The following is an 18,729-nucleotide window of genomic DNA, read 5'->3' as shown; positions in this document are numbered from 1 at the left end:
TGTCGGGAGAAGGGGTGCCCAGGCACCTTCTGGGGGGCGAGGCAGGTGAGGGAGGGAGGTCAGAATAAGGCCCTTCACCTCGTTTCGGGGGATCGGCCCTAGACCGGGGGCCACAGTGGCGGAGCTGAGCTTCATCCCGTTCCCTAGGCCACACCGGTCCCTGGGGCCTCTGTGGAGAGCAGGTTTGGCCTTGTTTTTCTGGCCTGGGAACAGGAGGTTCAGGGAGCAGCAGAGCACCGCCTATTGTGGTTTGAGGTGCACAGAGGTACGCCTTCCATCTGAGACCTTTGCATTCCCAAGACCGTCAGTGTGGTCTAGGGACTTGAGAGGGAACAGGCCTTCTGTGAATTACCTGTCTTGGGGAATTAATTTTCTTTTTTTAAATGCCACCTCTTCCTTTCCCCGGTGTGTTCTGAGGCTTCCATTCCTATGGCTTGTCTCTATTGGGTTATAAATAGCTTCAGCATATCAGGTGAGACCAGGCATTCTCCTCTGGCTGCGGGGACTTCGTGTGCACAGACCCTTTTGTTTTTAAGGCAATGCTTTGTTCCAGTTCTGGGGCTGAGACAAGCTGCTGGGACAGGTATACACATCTGTCAGGTTCTTGTTCACGATTGCCAAATAAGAGCCATCCATAACAATAGCTCTACTTTACGTTAGCAGAGTGCTCACAAAGCACTGGGACGGAATTCCTGTTTTATTTACTCTTCCACTGCCGTCCTATTGTTATCCCCCCTTCCCAGATAAGGGAAGTGAAGCTCAGAGAGGAAGGGGGATACTTCTTCAAGGTCACATAGCTAGGCCTTATAACTCTCAGTCTGGTGCTTTTTACTGTATCACTGGCAACCACTAATGCCAATCCCTGTGACCTGAGTGATGGGCCTAATTTTTTAAAAAGTATATTTTGATATTTTACAGAGAGGAAGGGAGAGGGATAGAGAGTTAGAAACATCGATGAGAGAGAAACATCGATCAGCTGCCTCCTGCACACCCCCTACTGGGGATGTGCCCGCAACCAAGGTACATGCCCTTGACCGGAATCGAACCCGGGACCCTCCAGTCCATAGGCGGACACTCTCTCCACTAAGCCAAACAGGTTAGGGCAGGCCTAATTCTTTATCATCTCTTCCAATTAAAACTCCATTTTCTAAAAGTATTGATTTAAAATATCCTTAATTGCTTAGGCTAGGCAAAACCTGGAACTTACTGTTACTTGTCCTTCAGTGTGGCTGTTTTTCTATCTCCTTCCTTCTCCTGTCTCCTTTGATCCCCATGACCCTACCCAATATGGATCTGAACAGAATGTAGGTCAGGATCTCCGGGAGCATAACAGCGAGGCCATCTGGCCCACCCAGCCCACCAAAGCTTGGCTTTCTTCCCATTTGGTTTTCAACCAAAGCCTGGTACAGAAAACAGTTAGAAGAATTCAGGTTAATTTGTCTTAGAAGCCATTACCAAATTCTGTTTGTCAAAAGCTCCACCTTCTTAACCCACTGGTGTGTCCATTTTTATTGGACCAATAGGCTTCTTTTTGGCCGGCTAAGGTCTGGGAGTCCATGCATGACTGGTTATTTCCACCATAATTATATTTGATTTCTCTTTTTCACTTCAGAATCCAGAGTTCAAAGTTGTCTCCCTCAATTTGAAAACCCAGTATGAACTTGTCATAATTTTATCTCCCACTTCCCCAATTATCCTCCCTGTCACTTTGATTTCCTTTCAACCGTGTCACATTTCTCTCTTGTCTTTTTTTCCTAATTTGCTCTTTCTTTAATATCCACACAGGTAACTTTTTGACTGAGACAATTGAGGTGAGATCCAGTCCCTGCTAATTTATTAGTTTTGCTTTGAATGGGAGCAAGCTTTCTTCTTCAGTTCTCCCTTCTCCTTCCCAGAAAACTTGCTTTAGTCTTCTCTGCTTATTCAGGAGTAAACTTCTCTTGAAATTGTTGCTCTGAAAAGGTCCTGAAAAGACAGCTCCAGCATTCTTCATTCAGTATGCAAATTTTCCCATAGCCCACGGTCAGCCTGCTCCTGTGTTGGCCCTGAAATGTAGAAATGAATCAGACACAGAATCAATGAGTTCACTGTAGTAATGAATACCTGCCATTTGCCAGGAACTGTATAAGACACTTGCATATGTTATCTCTAGTCTACACACCAAAGCTTTATTTTTATATACAATGGGTGACACTGAGGCTGGGAGAGGTTAAATACAAAGCTAAATTAACACACCACAGCGACTGGTTGGCAGAACTGGTATTCGAGCCCTGGGCTGAGTTGCTGTGGAGAAGCATATCTGGTAGGGACAGGACAGGAGAAAACACAAGTTCTTGGCCTGAGGAATCACCCTTTCCTACCACAGGGATAAGATATCAGGAAGACTCAGAAATTCCATTTCCTCCCTGTAGCCTCTCTTTTCCAAATGCTAATTCCACAGCCCATTCTGAACCACATTAAGCCTTAGAACTTGCGGCGAGCATTCTGGAAAGCCCAAGCATGGATAAGGACATGCTGCCATCTCTAAAGGAAACCAGTGGGCCTGGGTCAAGCATCAGGTTATAATGAGAACACAGTGGGCTCTTGAAATGCATGGGAAGGATCAGGACGCGAGAGCTGGGCCAGCCCTGTGAGGCCCACTGCTCCCCTCTTGGGATTGAATTACCCTCTTGTGTGGTGTCTCATCACAGATTTTGTGTCTGCAGATAAGGAAAAGGGGAAGGAAAAGCTGGAGGAAGACGAGGCCGCAGCAGCCAGCACCATGGCCGTTTCAGCCTCTCTCATGCCACCTATCTGGGACAAGACCATCCCATATGATGGCGAGTCCTTCCATCTGGAGTACATGGACCTGGACGAGTTCCTGCTGGAGAATGGCATCCCTGCCAGCCCCACCCACTTGGCCCAGAACCTGCTGCTGCCTGTGGCCGAGCTAGAAGGAAAGGAATCGGCCAGCTCTTCCACAGCATCCCCCCCATCCTCTTCCAACGCCATCTTTCAGCCCTCTGAAACTGTGTCCAGCACAGGTTGGTGACGAGCCTTGGGGCAGGGCCACCTGTGCTATCTAAGGAGGTCCATTTCCCACTGAAGGCTTCTTGTGTCTACACACGCAGTGAGCCCCTTCTCTCAGGGAGGTCCTGGTGGGCCTGCAGTGTGGAGAAACCCTCTGCTCCCCACCCTTCAGCACAGTCCCCAAGACTAAAGCAAAAATAGCAGTCACATCGGTTTTGTCGGAGCCTTTCTGTTGGTTGATGTGCTGCAAATGGTCAGGACAGTGGAGCAAGATCTTCCAGTCTGAGGTTCTGCAGGGTAGAAATCCCATTCTGCATTTTATCAGCACCCTCCACCCATGCACTTTGCCACAGATTATTGGGAAGCTTGGGTAATAATAATAATAATATTACCAGCTAACATTTATTTAGCACTTACTCTATGCCAGGCATTAATATGTAATCCTCACAACAACCTTATCAAATTGGTAATATTATCTGTGTGTTATAGGTGAGAAACTGAGAAGTTAAGTAACTTGCCCAAGGTCACACAGCTGGTAGGTAGTAGAGGCAGCACTTGAACCCAGGATGTCTGACTCCATAGCCAAGTACTGCTTAGGAACAGGCACAAAGAAGGCATCATCTTCAGGATTTCTCCTTAGTCTTCTTGTCCTTTTTCTGTTTTACCTCTGGGTGTTGGTTAGTTGGTTATTTGGTTATTTGGTTTTCATGCCACTTGGACATGAACCCTCCGGAGGACCAATGACCCCTGTTTCAGCAAAGCTTTCTTTAGGCTCAGTTAGAGGCATGCAGGCTGATGGCTCCTGGAAGGACCCCAGGCACTGGTATGGAACCCAGGGAACCCACACCCAAAGAATTCTCATGCTCTGTTTTTTAAATTATTTATTTTTTTTATTTTAATCATCACTGAGGATATGCTTTTATTGATTTTTTAGAGAGAGAGGAGGTGGGGGGAGAGAGAGAGAGAAACATTGATGTCAGAGAGAAACATTGATTGGTTGCCTTCTGTACACGCCCTGATCAGGAATTGAACCCAAAACCTTTTGGTGTACAGGACAACGCTCCAGCCAACTAAGTAGTGCTCATGCTCTGTTTTGTTTTGTTTTAATTTTACTTTTTATTATGGACAAATTTTCAAATACAAAAATTAAAAACTAATGAACATCCATGTAACCATTCAGCTTCCATAATTCTTAATTTATAACCTATCTTGTTTTCTGTAACCTCTTCCATTCCCCTCAATTATTTACAGTCAAATCCTACATATTATTTCAGCCATAAATATTTCAGTAAGTATATAAAATACAAAGGTTCTTTTTAAAAAGTAACAAAAACACCAATTTTACATCTGAATTAGACAATAAACTCATCAGCATTCAAATTTTGAAAAAGTTGTCTCATAAATGCTATTGTTTTGCGGTTTGTTTGAATCAGGGTCCAAACAAGACCCACACATTCCATTTAGTTATGCCTCTTAAATCTCTAGTAATCTATAGGGTCCCCTCTCTCTCCTTTTTATTTTTTCTTTGCAATTTGTTGGAGAAATGGAATCATTTATCCTGTAGAGTTTATCACATGCTGTTTTTTTCTGACTATATCCCCGTGATATTTATCATGCTCCTCTACACCTTGTTTTTCCTCCTGTAAATGGGTTAGAAGCTTCAGCTGATTCCAGCCAAATTCTTGTTGAAGACAGATCATTTTTGTGCTGGTTGGGTTGTCCTAGAGCAGTGATGGCGAACCTTTTGAGCTCGGCGTGTCAGCATTTTGAAAAACCCTAACTTAACTCTGGTGCCGTGTCACATACAGAAATTTTTTTATATTTGCAACCATAGTAAAACAAAGACTTATATTTTTGATATTTATTTTATATATTTAAATGCCATTTAACAAAGAAAAATCAACCAAAAAAATGAGTTCGCGTGTCACCTCTGACACGCGTGTCATAGGTTCGCCATCACTGTCCTAGAGGGCTGGTTTCATGTGTGGGTAGGGAGCAAAGTTGAAAATGAGCCCCCGCCGAAACCGGTTTAGCTCAATGGATAGAGCGTCGGCCTGCGGACCAAAAGGTCCCGGGTTCGATTCCGGTTAAGGGCATGTATCTTGGTTGCGGGCACATCCCCAGTGGGAGATGTGCAGGAGGCAGCTAATCGATGGTTCTCTCTCATCGATGTTTCTAACTCTCTATCTCTCTCCCTTCCTCTCTGTAAAAAATCAATAAAATATATTTTTAAAAAAAAAGAAAATGAGCCCCCATCTTGTACCTTGGACCACCTATGTAACATTTTCCTTTGATTTTGTTTTTAAGTAAATATTCTTAAATATTGTTACGGCCAAAGGTGACCCTGAGTTGGGGGGTGAAAGGATTGAGAAAAGACAGACAAGAGAATGAAAGCTGGGTCTCAGTGGGACACTGCTCCCTGTTGAGGAGACAGCGCCAGCGCCCACAAGCCATGTCTTTATTTTATAGCAGATGCCATGAGGCAAAGTAGGGGCGTGATCAAGTTGTTTACAGCATTCTCGTGAGTTTCAACCCTACTCAACTACATGCACCTGAAATCTATCACAAGGCATGTGGGGCTACGTGTTCGGACCATAGGTTCAAGCTTACAACCACAGCCGTTGGCTATGATTGTGCTGGGCGGGCCCTGCCCTCCAGCTGGGACTTGCACGTGGCAATGAGAGGACCCTGTCCTTTCATTAGTCCGAGGCTTGAACCTGGCCAAGACACTGTAGCCGCACCCCACAAAATGTGTACAAAAGTGCCCACATCATAAGTATACACCTCAGTGAATCTTCACAAAGTGAACCCACCCATGTGACTCCCACCCAAATCAGGAAATAGAGAATTATTGGTGTTCCCAAAGTGCCTTGTGACCCCACTCAGTCATTACTCCCCAGAGATGACCACTGTCTTTATTTCCATCACCAAAGATTCCTTTTCCTTGTAACTGAACATTCTATAAATGTAATTGTATATTATGTCCTCTTTTTTGTTTTTAACTATTATATGTTAGTTACTTTTATACTTGCTTACATTGATAGCTTTCTGTAGCTAGCTTTATAGCTACAGACGTAAATTATGTGGGCACCAAATCTCCTTACACTAACAACGTAGATTTACAGAACATACTTATGGAATACTCCTGTAACAGAGAAAAACCAACTTTGTTTATGAGAACCGTTCATGTTGTTGCCTATAGCATAGTTTGTTCATTTTCATTGCCAAATGATGTTCCGTTGTCTGACTATACCACAGGTTTCCATTCTACAGTGATGGACCTTCTGGTTTGGGGTTATGCATAGCAATGCCATGAACATTTGTATACATATCATTTGGTAAATAGTTGTGTACATTCGAATAGTCATTTACCTAGGAGTAGAGTGGCTGCGTCATTGGACATATGCATATATTCAGCTTTTATAGATACTACCAAGTACTGTACAATGTTGTTGTAGCCGTTGATAACTCCCACCAGTGGGGTATGGGTGTTCTAGGTGTCAGCCTATGGTACCTTGAACAAGTAGGCAAAAGGTCTGTGTCTTTTTTAGTTTTATTTTTTTAAATATGTTTTTATTGATTTCAGAGACGGCGAAAGAGAGAGACACACCAATGATGAGAGAAAATCATTGATCAGCTGCCTCCCGCATACATCCCACGGGGGATCGAGCCCACAACCCGGGCATGTGCCCTGACTAGGATTCGAACCATGACCTCCTGGTTCATAGGTCGATGCTCAACCACTTACCCACACCGGCTGGGCAGTCTATGTTTTTTTTTAATAACTTTATCTCTAACAACCTTTGAATTCTGAAAGTGCCTTAAATCCAATGTCCACTATAAAATGGCAGCCAGGTAGGACAGAGAAGAATGATTCGGAATCAGCCAGAATCAGACTCAAATTTTAGTTCAGTCTCTTACCTTCTGTGTGACCCTGGGAAAACCATGTCCTTTCTCTGAGCCTTAGTTTCCTCATCTGTAAAATAAGGTTAACACCCATATTGCTTTCAGAGTTGTCATAAGACTAAATGAGCACGGCGACTGATAGGTCTCTAGGGAGTCCATTGTGGGAGCCGTTTCATTATTCAGTCTGTCCCCAACATGGTTCACGGAGGTTCAGCTGTTTCTCATTACTTCAGAGCTTGAAACCACAGGAAGTTAAGGAGGGTAATGATTTCATGTTTTGCTTAATATTTCGGGGAGGGGGGGGCTGAAAACCCTGTCTTTTTCAAGGGCCTCTGTTTCCTTTTGAATATTTTATTCCTAAAGGAAGTATTTTTTCTATGTTTGTGTTATTGATCTGAATCACATATGCCAGTCTAGCTTGGGGATTGGTCCCTCCAAGTAGCAGTGGCTGTGCAACATTGAGCTTCAAGCAGGTATCTGGGTGTGTGACATAGGTCTCTTCAGGACCACCTGCCTCTGTGTCTTTCAGAATCCTCCCTGGAAAAGGAAAGGGAGACACCCAGTCCCATCGACCCCAGCTGTGTGGAGGTGGATGTGAACTTCAATCCTGACCCTGCCGACCTGGTCCTCTCCAGTGTGCCAGGCGGGGAGCTCTTCAACCCTCGGAAGCACAAGTTTGCAGAGGAGGACCTGAAGCCCCAGCCTATGATCAAAAAGGCCAAGAAGGTCTTTGTGCCCGATGAGCAGAAGGTAATCTGGTGTCTGTATAGGGAAGGTACAGCATTGGTTCAAGAGCCGAGGGCTGCGCTTCCTCACGTTTGATTTTATCTGGAGGTTCCTCCCTCCTATGGACACCATTTAGAAAGGCATGAGTTCAGAGCATAGGGCCATACCCTTCCTGCAGCAGCTGGTAGAAAGAAAGGGAGTCAAGTCGCATTTGGCCCCAGCGTGACTCCCTGTGGCTTCTCTGTTTCCTGACTGGCTGGTGGCTGTGTTGATGTTCTTGCTTCCCTGGCTGTAGCCCAGCCTTCCGGCAAGAGCTCACTCGGCCACAGGAATTGGGCTGAACAAGCCCTTGCTTTGAAGGACAAAAGACAGTTGTATTGTTACCACCCCTGGGACGAGCAAACAGCTTTCAAGCTGATGGTTTTATAGGAGTTGGGTGGGCAGGGAGAGGAGGATGCTGTAGTTTTTCCATCCTCTCCTATGGAAAACTCAAAGGAAGGGCTTTTCATCTAAGCTTTGCAGTTAGGCAGAGCTGGGTCCAGACCCCACGGTGCCACCTAGAACTACCTGGCCTCAGGTTCCTCATTTGTAAAATGGGAACAGCTGTACCTGCCTCTCGGGCGGTTACTGAGGCTTTCATCATCATGTAAACCTGGATGTGATCCTTACTGTAATGAGCACTTTGCACACATTAACTCGTTTAATCCTCAGACAGCTCTATGAGGTAGTTACTGTTATCCCCAGTGTAAAGATGAGGAACCTGAGACATGGAGAGGTGAAGGAACTCACATGGTCCCACTGCTGGTGAGGGACAGAGCCGAGACTTGCACTCAGACTGGACCTTAGCCATAACCCAGATGCCTGGGCGGCAGGTGTGGACAGCGCTTCATGTTGGAGCAGCACAGGGAGGAGGCCCCTCTCTCCACCGCTTCCTCCCGGACGCTTTGTTTCTCATCCTGGCGAAGGGGAGGGCCCCTTGCTGTCCTTAGCACATGCATCTTCTTCCCTGGGTCCCCGCTTCCGTTCTGACTGCGCCAGAGGAGTGATAAGAGAAATCTGGGGTATGGCTTGCTGGCAGGAGGAAAGAGGCTCTTGAACCAATGCTGTACTTTCCCCTTGTGGGGAAAGAGGAAAGACTAACAGAGGACACTTCCCCACAGGATGAAAAGTACTGGACAAGACGCAAGAAGAACAATGTGGCTGCCAAACGGTCCCGGGACGCACGGCGCCTGAAGGAGAACCAGATCACCATCCGGGCGGCCTTTCTGGAGAAGGAGAACACGGCCCTGCGGACGGAGGTGGCTGAGCTACGCAAGGAGGTGGGCAAGTGCAAGACCATCGTGTCCAAGTATGAGACCAAGTACGGGCCCTTGTAACTCATGCCTCGCCCAGGCCGCGCTGCCTACACCCCAGCCTCTGCCTGAGGGCTCCCTGAAACCCCACACACATGTGGAGACTTAGGACTCCTCGAGGGCCAATGGCGGCGCACCTGCTCCAGGAGTGGTCACGTTCAAGCTTCATTATCACATGGCCAGCGCACGTGGCAACTTCCCTAGGGGGCCAGCCTCCTCACTGGTGAAGCCGCGAGGGAATCGACGTAGACGGGTGCATCAGCCTTAGTTTCTATTCTTGGATGTCCCAGCTGAATCAGAGGGGCCTCTGGAGGACAGCTCTCCTTTCCCAGGGGCTCAGGCTGCCCTGACTCTCCCTCGGTCTCCACAGAACGAGTTCATCGTTGTCACGTCTTCTCAGGTAGCAGGGTGTGTTTCCAGGTGGACTGTCCGTGGTCCACCTCACCCTCCCCAGAAAGTTCGAGAGAAGCATCCATTTCCATCTCCCTCAGCGGTAGAAAGACACGCCTGCTCCTCCATAGTGTCTGCATGGGTACCAGCCCACCAGAGCCGAGTCTCTGCAGCCGGGGATGGGGTTTGGGTCTGGAGCCTGCAGCAGAAGTGCACCCAACCATTCTTAGCTCCCACACCCCTTTACTCTGGCTCCGAGGCCTGGAAGCCAGGGAGGAGGCGCTGGCGCTGGCAGTCGGCTGTCTATGTTTTGTCTGCTGTGAAGGAGACTCCCAGGTTGGCCAGACTCTGAGCCCTAATCACAGTGCTGAGAGGGGCTTTTGCATCTCCTCTTCTCCAGGTCACTTGTGGATACCACCTGAATCTTGTTTGTCCTACTAGACTGGGCCTCTAGGCCTGTTTCTCTTCACCCAGTGATCAATCTCAGATCTTGGATTTAAAAGGAAAACCCCCCTCATCTATGAAGCTTAGTTTTCTGGAGACAGGATGCACCACCTGCATGGTGTTCAGAAAACCAGCCTCCACAGCCCCTTACACTGCGGGCAGGGAGCTGGGCCATGTGTCTCCATTTTGTCTTGCTCTGTTCTCCGGTGTGGGCCAGGCCAGAGGAAAGAAGAAGAGGGCTTCCCAGTTCTTGATTCAAGATCCCTCCCTGTGCAAGCTGCCTAGAGCCACCTGCTGGGCAGGACAGCCGGCCAGGGTCAGCACAACTCATGGAACAGCCAGTTCTCGGGACATTTATCCACTAGAGTCCCCTCAGCTGGGTCCCTGAAGATGTGGGCCACCCACACAAGCCTGGCCGTGGTATGTGGAGGGGTCCTTGCAGCTGTGGCTCTACCTCACAGCTGTTTTCTCTTGTGTCTGGCTGGACTCGTCCTTTTGCTCCGCCCGGGAGATTCATTGAGGAAATCTGTGGAACGCTCTGTTCCTTGTGGCCAGCTGGAGCACCTGCAGATAGGTGCATTTATTGGCTCAGGGCCAGGCAGCCTGTGGTTAAGAGGGGTCAGAGGTGACGGGTACACTTTGTCATGTTTTCCACTGGCTTTATTTAAAGTGGTAGCTCCAAGACCCGGGCTCTGACCCCTACAGACTTTATATAACATGTTAAGACCCGGCGACGCCATCCACTGGCCGTGGACCGCACCCAGGGGAACGCCATGGTCCTCTGGGGACCTACATACCCACCTCTCCTGGGGACTTGACAAGGGTGCCTGAGGCCAAGGGAGGTCACTGACTCCCTCCAGGCCCCTGACTTTTATTTTGTGGTTCTATAAAAACCATGTTCACACTTTTCACTCTATTGTAACCACAACAGGGCAGTTGCATCCGGCATGTCAGTGTCCTGCCCTGGGCAGCTCGCCCGCCCGGGCACTTGCCCTCTGGTCTGGCAACCCACCAAGAGGGCAGTTCTCATTTTGTTATTAGTAGAAGAGCTTCCAGCGTAAAAGCTCTTCATTTTCTTTGGCCAGAAAGTGTATGGTTTGTGTTTTGTTTTGTTTTTTTTAAAGAATGGAGACTTAATCTCTGAATGGTGCCCATGTTCTGATCCCCATGGGTGGGGTAATGGCCTGACATCTCCTCTTTGTCCCGCCTTCTGCCTGTACAGCCCTCCCCTCCTTCCCCCCAGGCAGTGGGCGGCTGGTTCCTTCCCAAAGTGCTTACTTGGAAAGAATGTGGCTGCTGGCCTCTTCTAGAAGAGCCCCTTGGAGCCAGGGCCTAGCAGAGACAGGAAGGAGCTCTCCATGAAGGTGGACATGAGGGGAAAGGAGTGCTCAGGGAAGCGTGTCTCCTTCCCAGGCCCGAGAATCGAGTCCTTTCAGGGGAGGGTTGGCGCCTGCTAGTTTCCATCATGGAATTGGGAGTCTCCTTGGCTCCCTCCTGGCCCCTCTCCATCTTGGGGCTGACAGCCAAAGACTGAGGCTCCTTTGCTCAAATCTTTGACATCTCCTAAAAAGCACTGGAGGCCAGAGGAGCCAAAGTAAATGGCTTTCCGGGGTTTGTGATGGGCTGGGAAGCACCATCCCTTCCTAAGCGCCCTGTCCTCCGTTTCCTGGCAGCTTTGTTGCAACCTCAGAACAGACAAATCATGAATGAGCTAGAATGTTGTAAGAATGTAATAAATGTATATCTAGATACAGAAATATATATATTGAGAGAGCTTTCACAATGGGCAGCAGCCTGTGGAGGACCTGGGTAACTGTTACCCTTGGCCAAAGGTAGGTAGGGGTTTGCGTGTCTGGATCCTGAGGTTGGAGAAGGCACTGAGGAGTGAACCTTGACTGGGTAAGTGTCACCCTGCTGAGCGGCTGCTGGGGCGGCTGCAGTCCTCCATCCTGAGGCTGGGTGGCAGGCCTGGGAGCCCGCAGAAGAGGGCCCCTTTGTGCTGGGCAGCTCCCTACCCAGGCCCTGCGAGCTCTGCTTCACGTAACACAAAGGGCCAAGAGCTCCTTTAACATCTGTTAATTAAGTGCAATAAATTTTTCTAGAAAATGGCAAAGATGACTTCCAGGTGGATGTTGCTATTTTGTGGTGTTGGGGATGCCAGATCACCACTTGGTTTTATTTTTCTAAGTGCATGTGATGTGACAGTGTGTGGGGCTCTGCATCCTCCTTTGGGAGCTGGGATTCCAGCGAGCCCCTTTTTCTTACCTGTGTTGGGGGAAGGAGGCAAGGAGAAAATTCCTTCTTCCCAGCTGGCAACGGCAGAAGCAGACCACAGCCCGTTGGCCTTATGTGCGTATGTGCGTGCGAGTGTGTCACTGCTGGTGGGCCGGAGTGATGTGGCAGGGAGGGAAGCCGGGAATGTAACCTTTTCAAAGCAAAATTAAATATTTTGAGATGAGAATTGTGGGGCTGTCTTTTCTGTCCTCCTCCCTCTGTGTCTCCCCTGTGTGCACGTTGGCCTAGGACAGTGGTTCTCAACCTCTAGCCCTTTAAATACAGTTCCTCATGTTGTGACCCAACCATAGAATTATTTTAGTTGCTACTTCATAACTGTAATGTTGCTACTGTTATGAATCGTAATGTAAATGATATGCAGGATGGTCTTAGGCGACCCCTGTGAAAGGGTCGTTCGACCCCCAAGGGGTTCACGACCCACAGGTTGAGAACCGCTGGCCTGGGAGTTTGAGGGTTATCCCTGGCACCCCTGCATCACTAGCCAGGCACCCTTGGCCAAGTCACTTAACCACTCTGTGCCTCAGTTTCCTCATCTGCCAGGTGGAAGTAATTCCTGCTTACCTCACAGTTTACCGAGAAAGGACAACATCAGACCAAAAGCAGTTTGAACAGTAAAGTGCTGTACAACTGGTAGAAAGATAGGGACCTGCTCATGAAAAGTGTTCCCAAACGGAACAATTGATGGCAACCACGAAAAACACACACACAGAAACACGAACACTAGAAGAGTTGGGTCTTGGTGAGATTCTGGAGGTTTTCTCCTTTTGCCTGATTTCTGTCTGTGGCCATGTGAACTTCACAATTAAAAAACAAGTTAATATGCGAGTGCAGCCACTTGCAGGGCTCCTGCGCTGCTGTTACTGATTCACTCAGCATTGGTGTCCCCAGGTCCCCTGCTAAGGGCTGTCCAGCCTCCCACAGGCTTTCATTAAGGCAGTGGTTCTCAACCTTCCTAATGCCGCTACCCTTTAATACAGTTCCTCATGTTGTGACCCCCAACCATAAAATTATTTTCGTTGCTACTTCATAACTAATTTTGCTACTGTTATGAATCGTAATGTAAATATCTGATATGCAGGATGTATTTTCATTGTTCACGACCCACAGGTTGAGAACCGCTGCATTAAGGGGTGATGCCATAGGGTGCATCACCTGTGGCAGTGCCCCTGCAAGTCCCCCTCCCCTCTTCCAGCTCCACCATCTTGTCATGCTTCTTGCTCTGGTGCCTCGAGTGTGGAGCCCAAGTGTCTTCTTCCTCGGTGAGATCTGGAAGGGCTGCCTTCTTACAGCCAAGGCTGCTCTGTCCCGTTCCACCCCTGGCCCCTCCTCCCCCCGCCCCTCCACGCTGCATGGTGTTGGTGCTCAGGCTCCCTGTTGCTTGAGGGGCCAAGAACCACTTGTAATGCTAAGGAGGAAGACATATATTTGGAGGTTGGAGACAGGCTGGCAAGGTGGACTTTCATTTTTATTATTTTTTAATCCTCATCTGAGGATATGCTTTTTATTGATTTTGGAGAAAGAGGGAAACATCGATGTGTGAGAGAAGCATCGATCAGCTGCCTTCTGCACATACCTCTATCAGGGATCAAACCCACAACCTGGGTATGTGCCCTGACTGGGAATTGAACCCACAACCAACGACGCCACCCAGGCAGGACAAGGTCGACTTTTTTAAATGGCCATTTTACAAATAAGCATTGAGGCTCAGAAATCAGAGTAATATGCCCCAAATCACAGCTGCAGAACTAAAATTCATACCCAGAGTGGGTTTCAAATCTTCAAATTGGAATTCCCAAAACAGTAACAGCAGGCAGAATGTTCCCAGCCTGGGATCAGGGTAGTGTCTCATATTCCACCTCCTTACAGCTTCCAAAGCCTCCAGCTCAGCCTCCCCCTCATTCTAGCTCCGGAATCTTGAGCACCTATGACATCCTTATCTATAGAATGGGACGCCATCCTCACAGGTGCTCAGCACATGTAGCTGCCACCGTGGCCATGATGTAGATGGTACTGACCTACCTTGAGATGAGCCCTGCAGACCTAGCAGTCTGCTGGGATGCAGCCAGGTTCCAACCAGATGTGTAGCTGGTTTGGGGCAAGTCCCTCCACCTCCCTGAGCTATTTATCTTTACAATGTGGATGTGCTGCTCAAATATGTGAGTATCCGACACAATTCAGCTCTTCTTACCTCCCAGCTCCCTGGAAGACAAATTTTCCAAAGCTAAGCACAGGCCCCCTTCCTTGAGTGTTCCCATCTACCAGACAGCCCTCATACACCTCCCCAGGCTGGGCAGCTCCTGACGTCAGCAGCTAATCCGGGAAAGCTGCCAGGCGGAGAGAGGGGCAAGCAGCAAAGGAAATCAGAAACAGGTTTCAGGGTGGGTGCCCCCAGCCAGCCCCTCCTGCGCTCTCATCAGCTTCTCACTTCAGCGAAGCCTCCCAACCACGCAGGCTGACACCTGGGCCCAGTGGAGCAGGAGCCTTTTATTGACAGAGCAGTTTCTCTGTCAGCAGGAGCCGGGGCTGCACAGTGCGCCATGCTCAGCCTCCCCCAACTCTGAGTCTGCAGGCTAGGGAGGGGCATCCACTTGGGCCTGGATTCCAGGCCGACTCCAGTCCGGACTCAGGGGCAGAAGGGTGAGTGGGTCCTTGGTGCTGCTCCAAGGCCCATGCTGGTCCCATGTGGGCTACAAGGAAAGCAGAGGAAGAAGGGATCTCAGCCAGTCCTCAGAGCCTGAGCCGGGTGCACATTCCCCACTGCTCTTCTGTTCCACCCTCAGCACCCGAGGGTGGGCCTCTCCATTTTATAGAGGAAACTGAGACTTCGTAAGGTCTTAGGTGATCTGCTCAAGCGCTCACAGCTGCTACATATCAGAGCTGAGATTCTAATGCAGGCCTGGTGGCTCCTAAGCCCCAGCTCTTTCTGCCATCTCGGCGATCTCCTGACCACGGTGCTGGTGCTGCCTGGACCTGTCCCCCACCCTCCACCTCCCTCTGGCCAGCAGAGGTCAGCCAGCCAAAACAGCCAGATCAGTGCCGATCTGACATCTTCCATGGGCTGCCCTAGCCACCCTGGCCAGCAGCAACAAGGCCCGGCCCAGCAGTGGGTGGTGGGCAGGAAAAGACTGACATTTGTTCCACATGCTGGGCCGGGACCTGCACGGTAACTGCGTTTGACAAATGTGGAAACAGGTTCAGAGGAGACGTGTCTTCCCCGAGACCACACTGCTGCTCCACCCCACCCTCCTTCCCACCTCTTCCTTGGTCCCCACACAGCCCTGGACCCATCTCTCTCTCTTCCTCCTCGTGCCATTTCTTCTCCTCTTGGGTGCCAGGGTCAGAGGCTTTGGACAACAAAGACCTTAGACATTATCACATCCAGCCCTAGATGGTTTGGCTCAGTGGATAGAGTATCAGCCTGGGGACCAAAGGGTCTCGGGTTCAATTCCATTCAAGGACGCGTACCATGGTTGCAAGCTCCTCTCAGGCCTGGGCCCTGGTCGGGCTGGTACAAGAGGCAACCAATCGATGTGTTTCTCTCACATCGATGTTTCTCTCTGTCTTTCCCTCTCTTTTCTACTCTCCCTAAAAATCAATGGAAAAATATCCTCAGGTGAGGATTAACAAAAAGAAAAAATAATAATAAAAATAAAATAGAAAATGGTTCTCTCTCATCATGGATGTTTCTGTCTCTCTCCCTTTCCCTTCCTCTCTAAAATCAATAAAAATAAAAATAGAAAGACCCAGCTCAGATGCCTCCATATCCAGAAAGTCCTCCCTGGTGCCACCCCCGCTGGGTTGGTTGATCCTCGAACTCATAACATTCTAATCTTTTTGAAAATATATTTTTATTATTGATTTCAGAGAGGAAGGGAGAGGGAGAGAGAGAGAGAAACATCAATAATGACAGAGGATCATTGATGGCTGCCTTCTGCACACCCCCACACTGGGGATCGAGCCCCACAACCTGGGCATGTGCCCTGATGGGGAATTGAACCGATACCTCCTGGTTCACAGGTCGATGCTCAGCCACTGAGCCACACTGGCCAAGCTTGCTGTGTTTCTCTACCCTGGGCCTAGTTTCCCCTTGTAGCCTCCTCACAGCAGCCATTTAAAGTTTAAACCATCCACCCTGGCTGGTTTGGCTCAGTGGATAGAGCGTTGGCCTGTGGACCGAAGGGTTCCAGGTTGCGGGCTTGATCCCCAGCAGAGGGCGTGCAGGAGGCAGCCAATCAATGATTCTCCCTCATCATTGATGTTTCTATCCCTCTCCCTTCCTCTCTGAAATCAATAAAAATATATTTAAAGTAAAGTTTAAACCATCCATCATAGTCTGTGGCTCTTCATCACACTCAGAAATAAGTCCAAACTCCTCACTGCAGCCCAAAAAGCCCTGTGAGACCTGGCCACCACCCTGGTCCACTCCCCCGTCCTCCCTACACCCCAGCATCCAGGTCTAGTCATGTTGACCCCTCTGCTCCTCTTGCGTTACACCCAACTCCTCACCTCAGAGCCGTCGTACTTGCTGTTCCGTCTGCCTAGGCCAGTGATGGCGAACCTATGACACGCGTGTCAGAGGTGACAAGCGAACTCATTTTTTTGGTTGATTTTTCTTTGTTAAAATGGCATTTAAATATATAAAATAAATATCAAAAATATAAGTCTTTGTTTTACTATGGTTGCAAAGATCAAAAAACTTCTATATGTGACACGGCACCAGAGTTAAGTTAGGGTTTTTCAAAATGCTGACACGCCGAGCTCAAAAGGTTCACCATCACTGGCCTAGAGTGATGTCCCCTGGACCTTCTCAGCCTAGCCCCATCCTCAGTGCAGGGCCCGCCCAGTGCTTGACATGTAGTAGCTGCTCACTAAATACCTGCTAACCTCACAGGGATAGAATAGAGGACAGGACCAGGGCTGGGTGTGACCGGAGTGCCATATCACCACCAGGTGGTGCTGCAGACACGTCCCTCGGCAGTGACCTCGGATCCAGCCTCCAGATTTGTCCTCTCAGCAAAGCCTACCAGGGCTGGGCCAGCCGTGGCTGTGGGGCACCAACTGACTCACCATCTTACCCCCGAGCGCCCCCCCCACACACACACACCGCCTGTCCCCCCGTGGCTACTGGCAAACATGGGTCAGGGGATCCACAGAAGCCTGGGAGGAAGAGAGGGCTGGCTGCCTCCCATGGCCTGTACTTCTAGGCTCTTTCTGGGGAGGGAGCGGATGCGTAGGCATGAGGAGGTGTGGTAGGGGGACGGGGATGAGGGGCTCTGGGAAGGCCTTGGACTTGGAGTCTGTGCAGTGAGCCTGAGTTTGCATCCCGCCTCCTCCAGGCCCCCTCATGCCTTTGACAAGCCTGGTCCTGGCTCTGAGCCTCCAGTTTGTTTCCTCATCTGTCGACAGGGGACAAAAATGTGAGCAAGAACTGAAACCCCGTGGCCGCTCTGTTAGAATGAGGCTGAGGAACTTTTTTGGGAGGTGGGGTCCCAGCAGTGGGTGGTGTGAGCAGGTGGGAAGTGTGTGGGTTGGGGGGAAAAACAAGTGGACAGGAAATCAGCAGCCTTCTGCTCCATCAAACTGGCTTCCCCGGGCCTCCCCTGCCCTGAGGCCTGTGACCTGAAGTGTGTCTGTGAGTGTCCCGGGGTATACATGTGTGTCTGTCTGTGTTTGAATGACGGTGTGTGTGTCCACATCTGGGAGTCCATGGGTGAGGACAGGCTGCTGTCACCTTGGCAGAGGAGGATGGGGGACTCCAGGGAAGAGGGGCCCTGAGGGCACCCCACTTCTGTTCCAGCCCCTAGCACCCGGTAGCTGCATCTTCTCTCTCCATCTTTGCCCCAGAGCACCCTGGGCTTCCTGATTGGCACTGATTTGCTTTCAGACTCCCAGGCCTCCCTCATTGTCTCACCTGACCTGTGGGCTTCCTGAGGGCCAGGGGGCTGGGATTAAGTTGGAGGAGCCGGTCCCCAGCCTCCCCACTTCCTCCCACAGAGAGTCAGTCTGGCTCTTTCCCTTAAGAGATATAATTATGAAGCACTTACTGTGTGCCAGACGCTTCATATACCTGTTCATTATGTGCTCACAACAGCCCTTTAAAGTATCTGTACTCTCATTTTACAGGCGAGAAAACCGGTTCAGAGAGATGAAGTGACGTGTGAGACGGGAACCTGCTCTGGCGAACTTTCTATTGACACAGCTGGGATGTGGGAATGAGGGGTACCCAGGTGCCCTCTTTTCTGGCTCCTAACCTCCTGGTAACAAGCCATCTGTTTAGCCACCTGGCTCTTGCTCTTTTGCCTCAAGTGACCCCCTGGGGGACGAGGGTGGTATGGGTGGTAGTGGCAGAAGACAAAGCAAAGCAGCTGCTGAGGGTTAGGGCTCCTGAGCTGATTCGGCCTCTCCCTGCACAGCCACCCCTGTCTAGCCAGGAGGTTTTCTCTTCAATTATTTCCCCCCAGACCAACTGAGCAGCCATCTCCCAACTCCTGATGGCTACTCCCAGACACTGCCCGAAGAGGCCACCCTTCCAGGCCCAGCTGAAGGTCGCTTCTTCCTGGAGGCCCTCCCGGATGTCCCATCAGAAGTGACCTCTCCCGCAGCTTTG

General features: G+C 49.7%; 1 protein-coding gene across 6 annotated transcripts in view; it reads left to right on the top strand.

Annotated features, from left to right (window-relative positions):
• The window catches only part of TEF (TEF, PAR bZIP transcription factor), a 28,413-nt gene extending 10,007 nt beyond the window's left edge, over positions 1–18,406 (top strand). For 2 of the 6 annotated variants that reach the window (XM_014464138.2, XM_014464137.2), the window contains exons 2-5: positions 2,706–3,023; positions 7,445–7,665; positions 8,802–8,960; positions 18,246–18,406. In XM_014464138.2, the coding sequence (XP_014319624.1) occupies positions 2,706–3,023; positions 7,445–7,665; positions 8,802–8,960; positions 18,246–18,338 (791 nt within the window). In that variant the 3' untranslated portion in view covers positions 18,339–18,406. Of the gene's footprint in view, positions 1–59; positions 584–2,705; positions 3,024–7,444; positions 7,666–8,801; positions 12,289–18,245 lie in introns of those variants that run through there. The other 4 variants (XM_006098531.3, XM_006098529.3, XM_023762249.1 and 1 more) reach the window with 3 other exon arrangements.
• The last annotated feature ends 323 nt before the right edge of the window (positions 18,407–18,729 follow it).

The sequence above is a fragment of the Myotis lucifugus genome, unplaced genomic scaffold (genome assembly GCF_000147115.1).
Source record: "Myotis lucifugus unplaced genomic scaffold, Myoluc2.0 scaffold_239, whole genome shotgun sequence".
In the NCBI taxonomy this organism is placed as follows: domain Eukaryota; kingdom Metazoa; phylum Chordata; class Mammalia; order Chiroptera; family Vespertilionidae; genus Myotis; species Myotis lucifugus.
The sequence above is the reverse complement of the archived record's forward strand: the minus strand, read 5'-3'. Positions and strand labels throughout refer to the sequence as shown.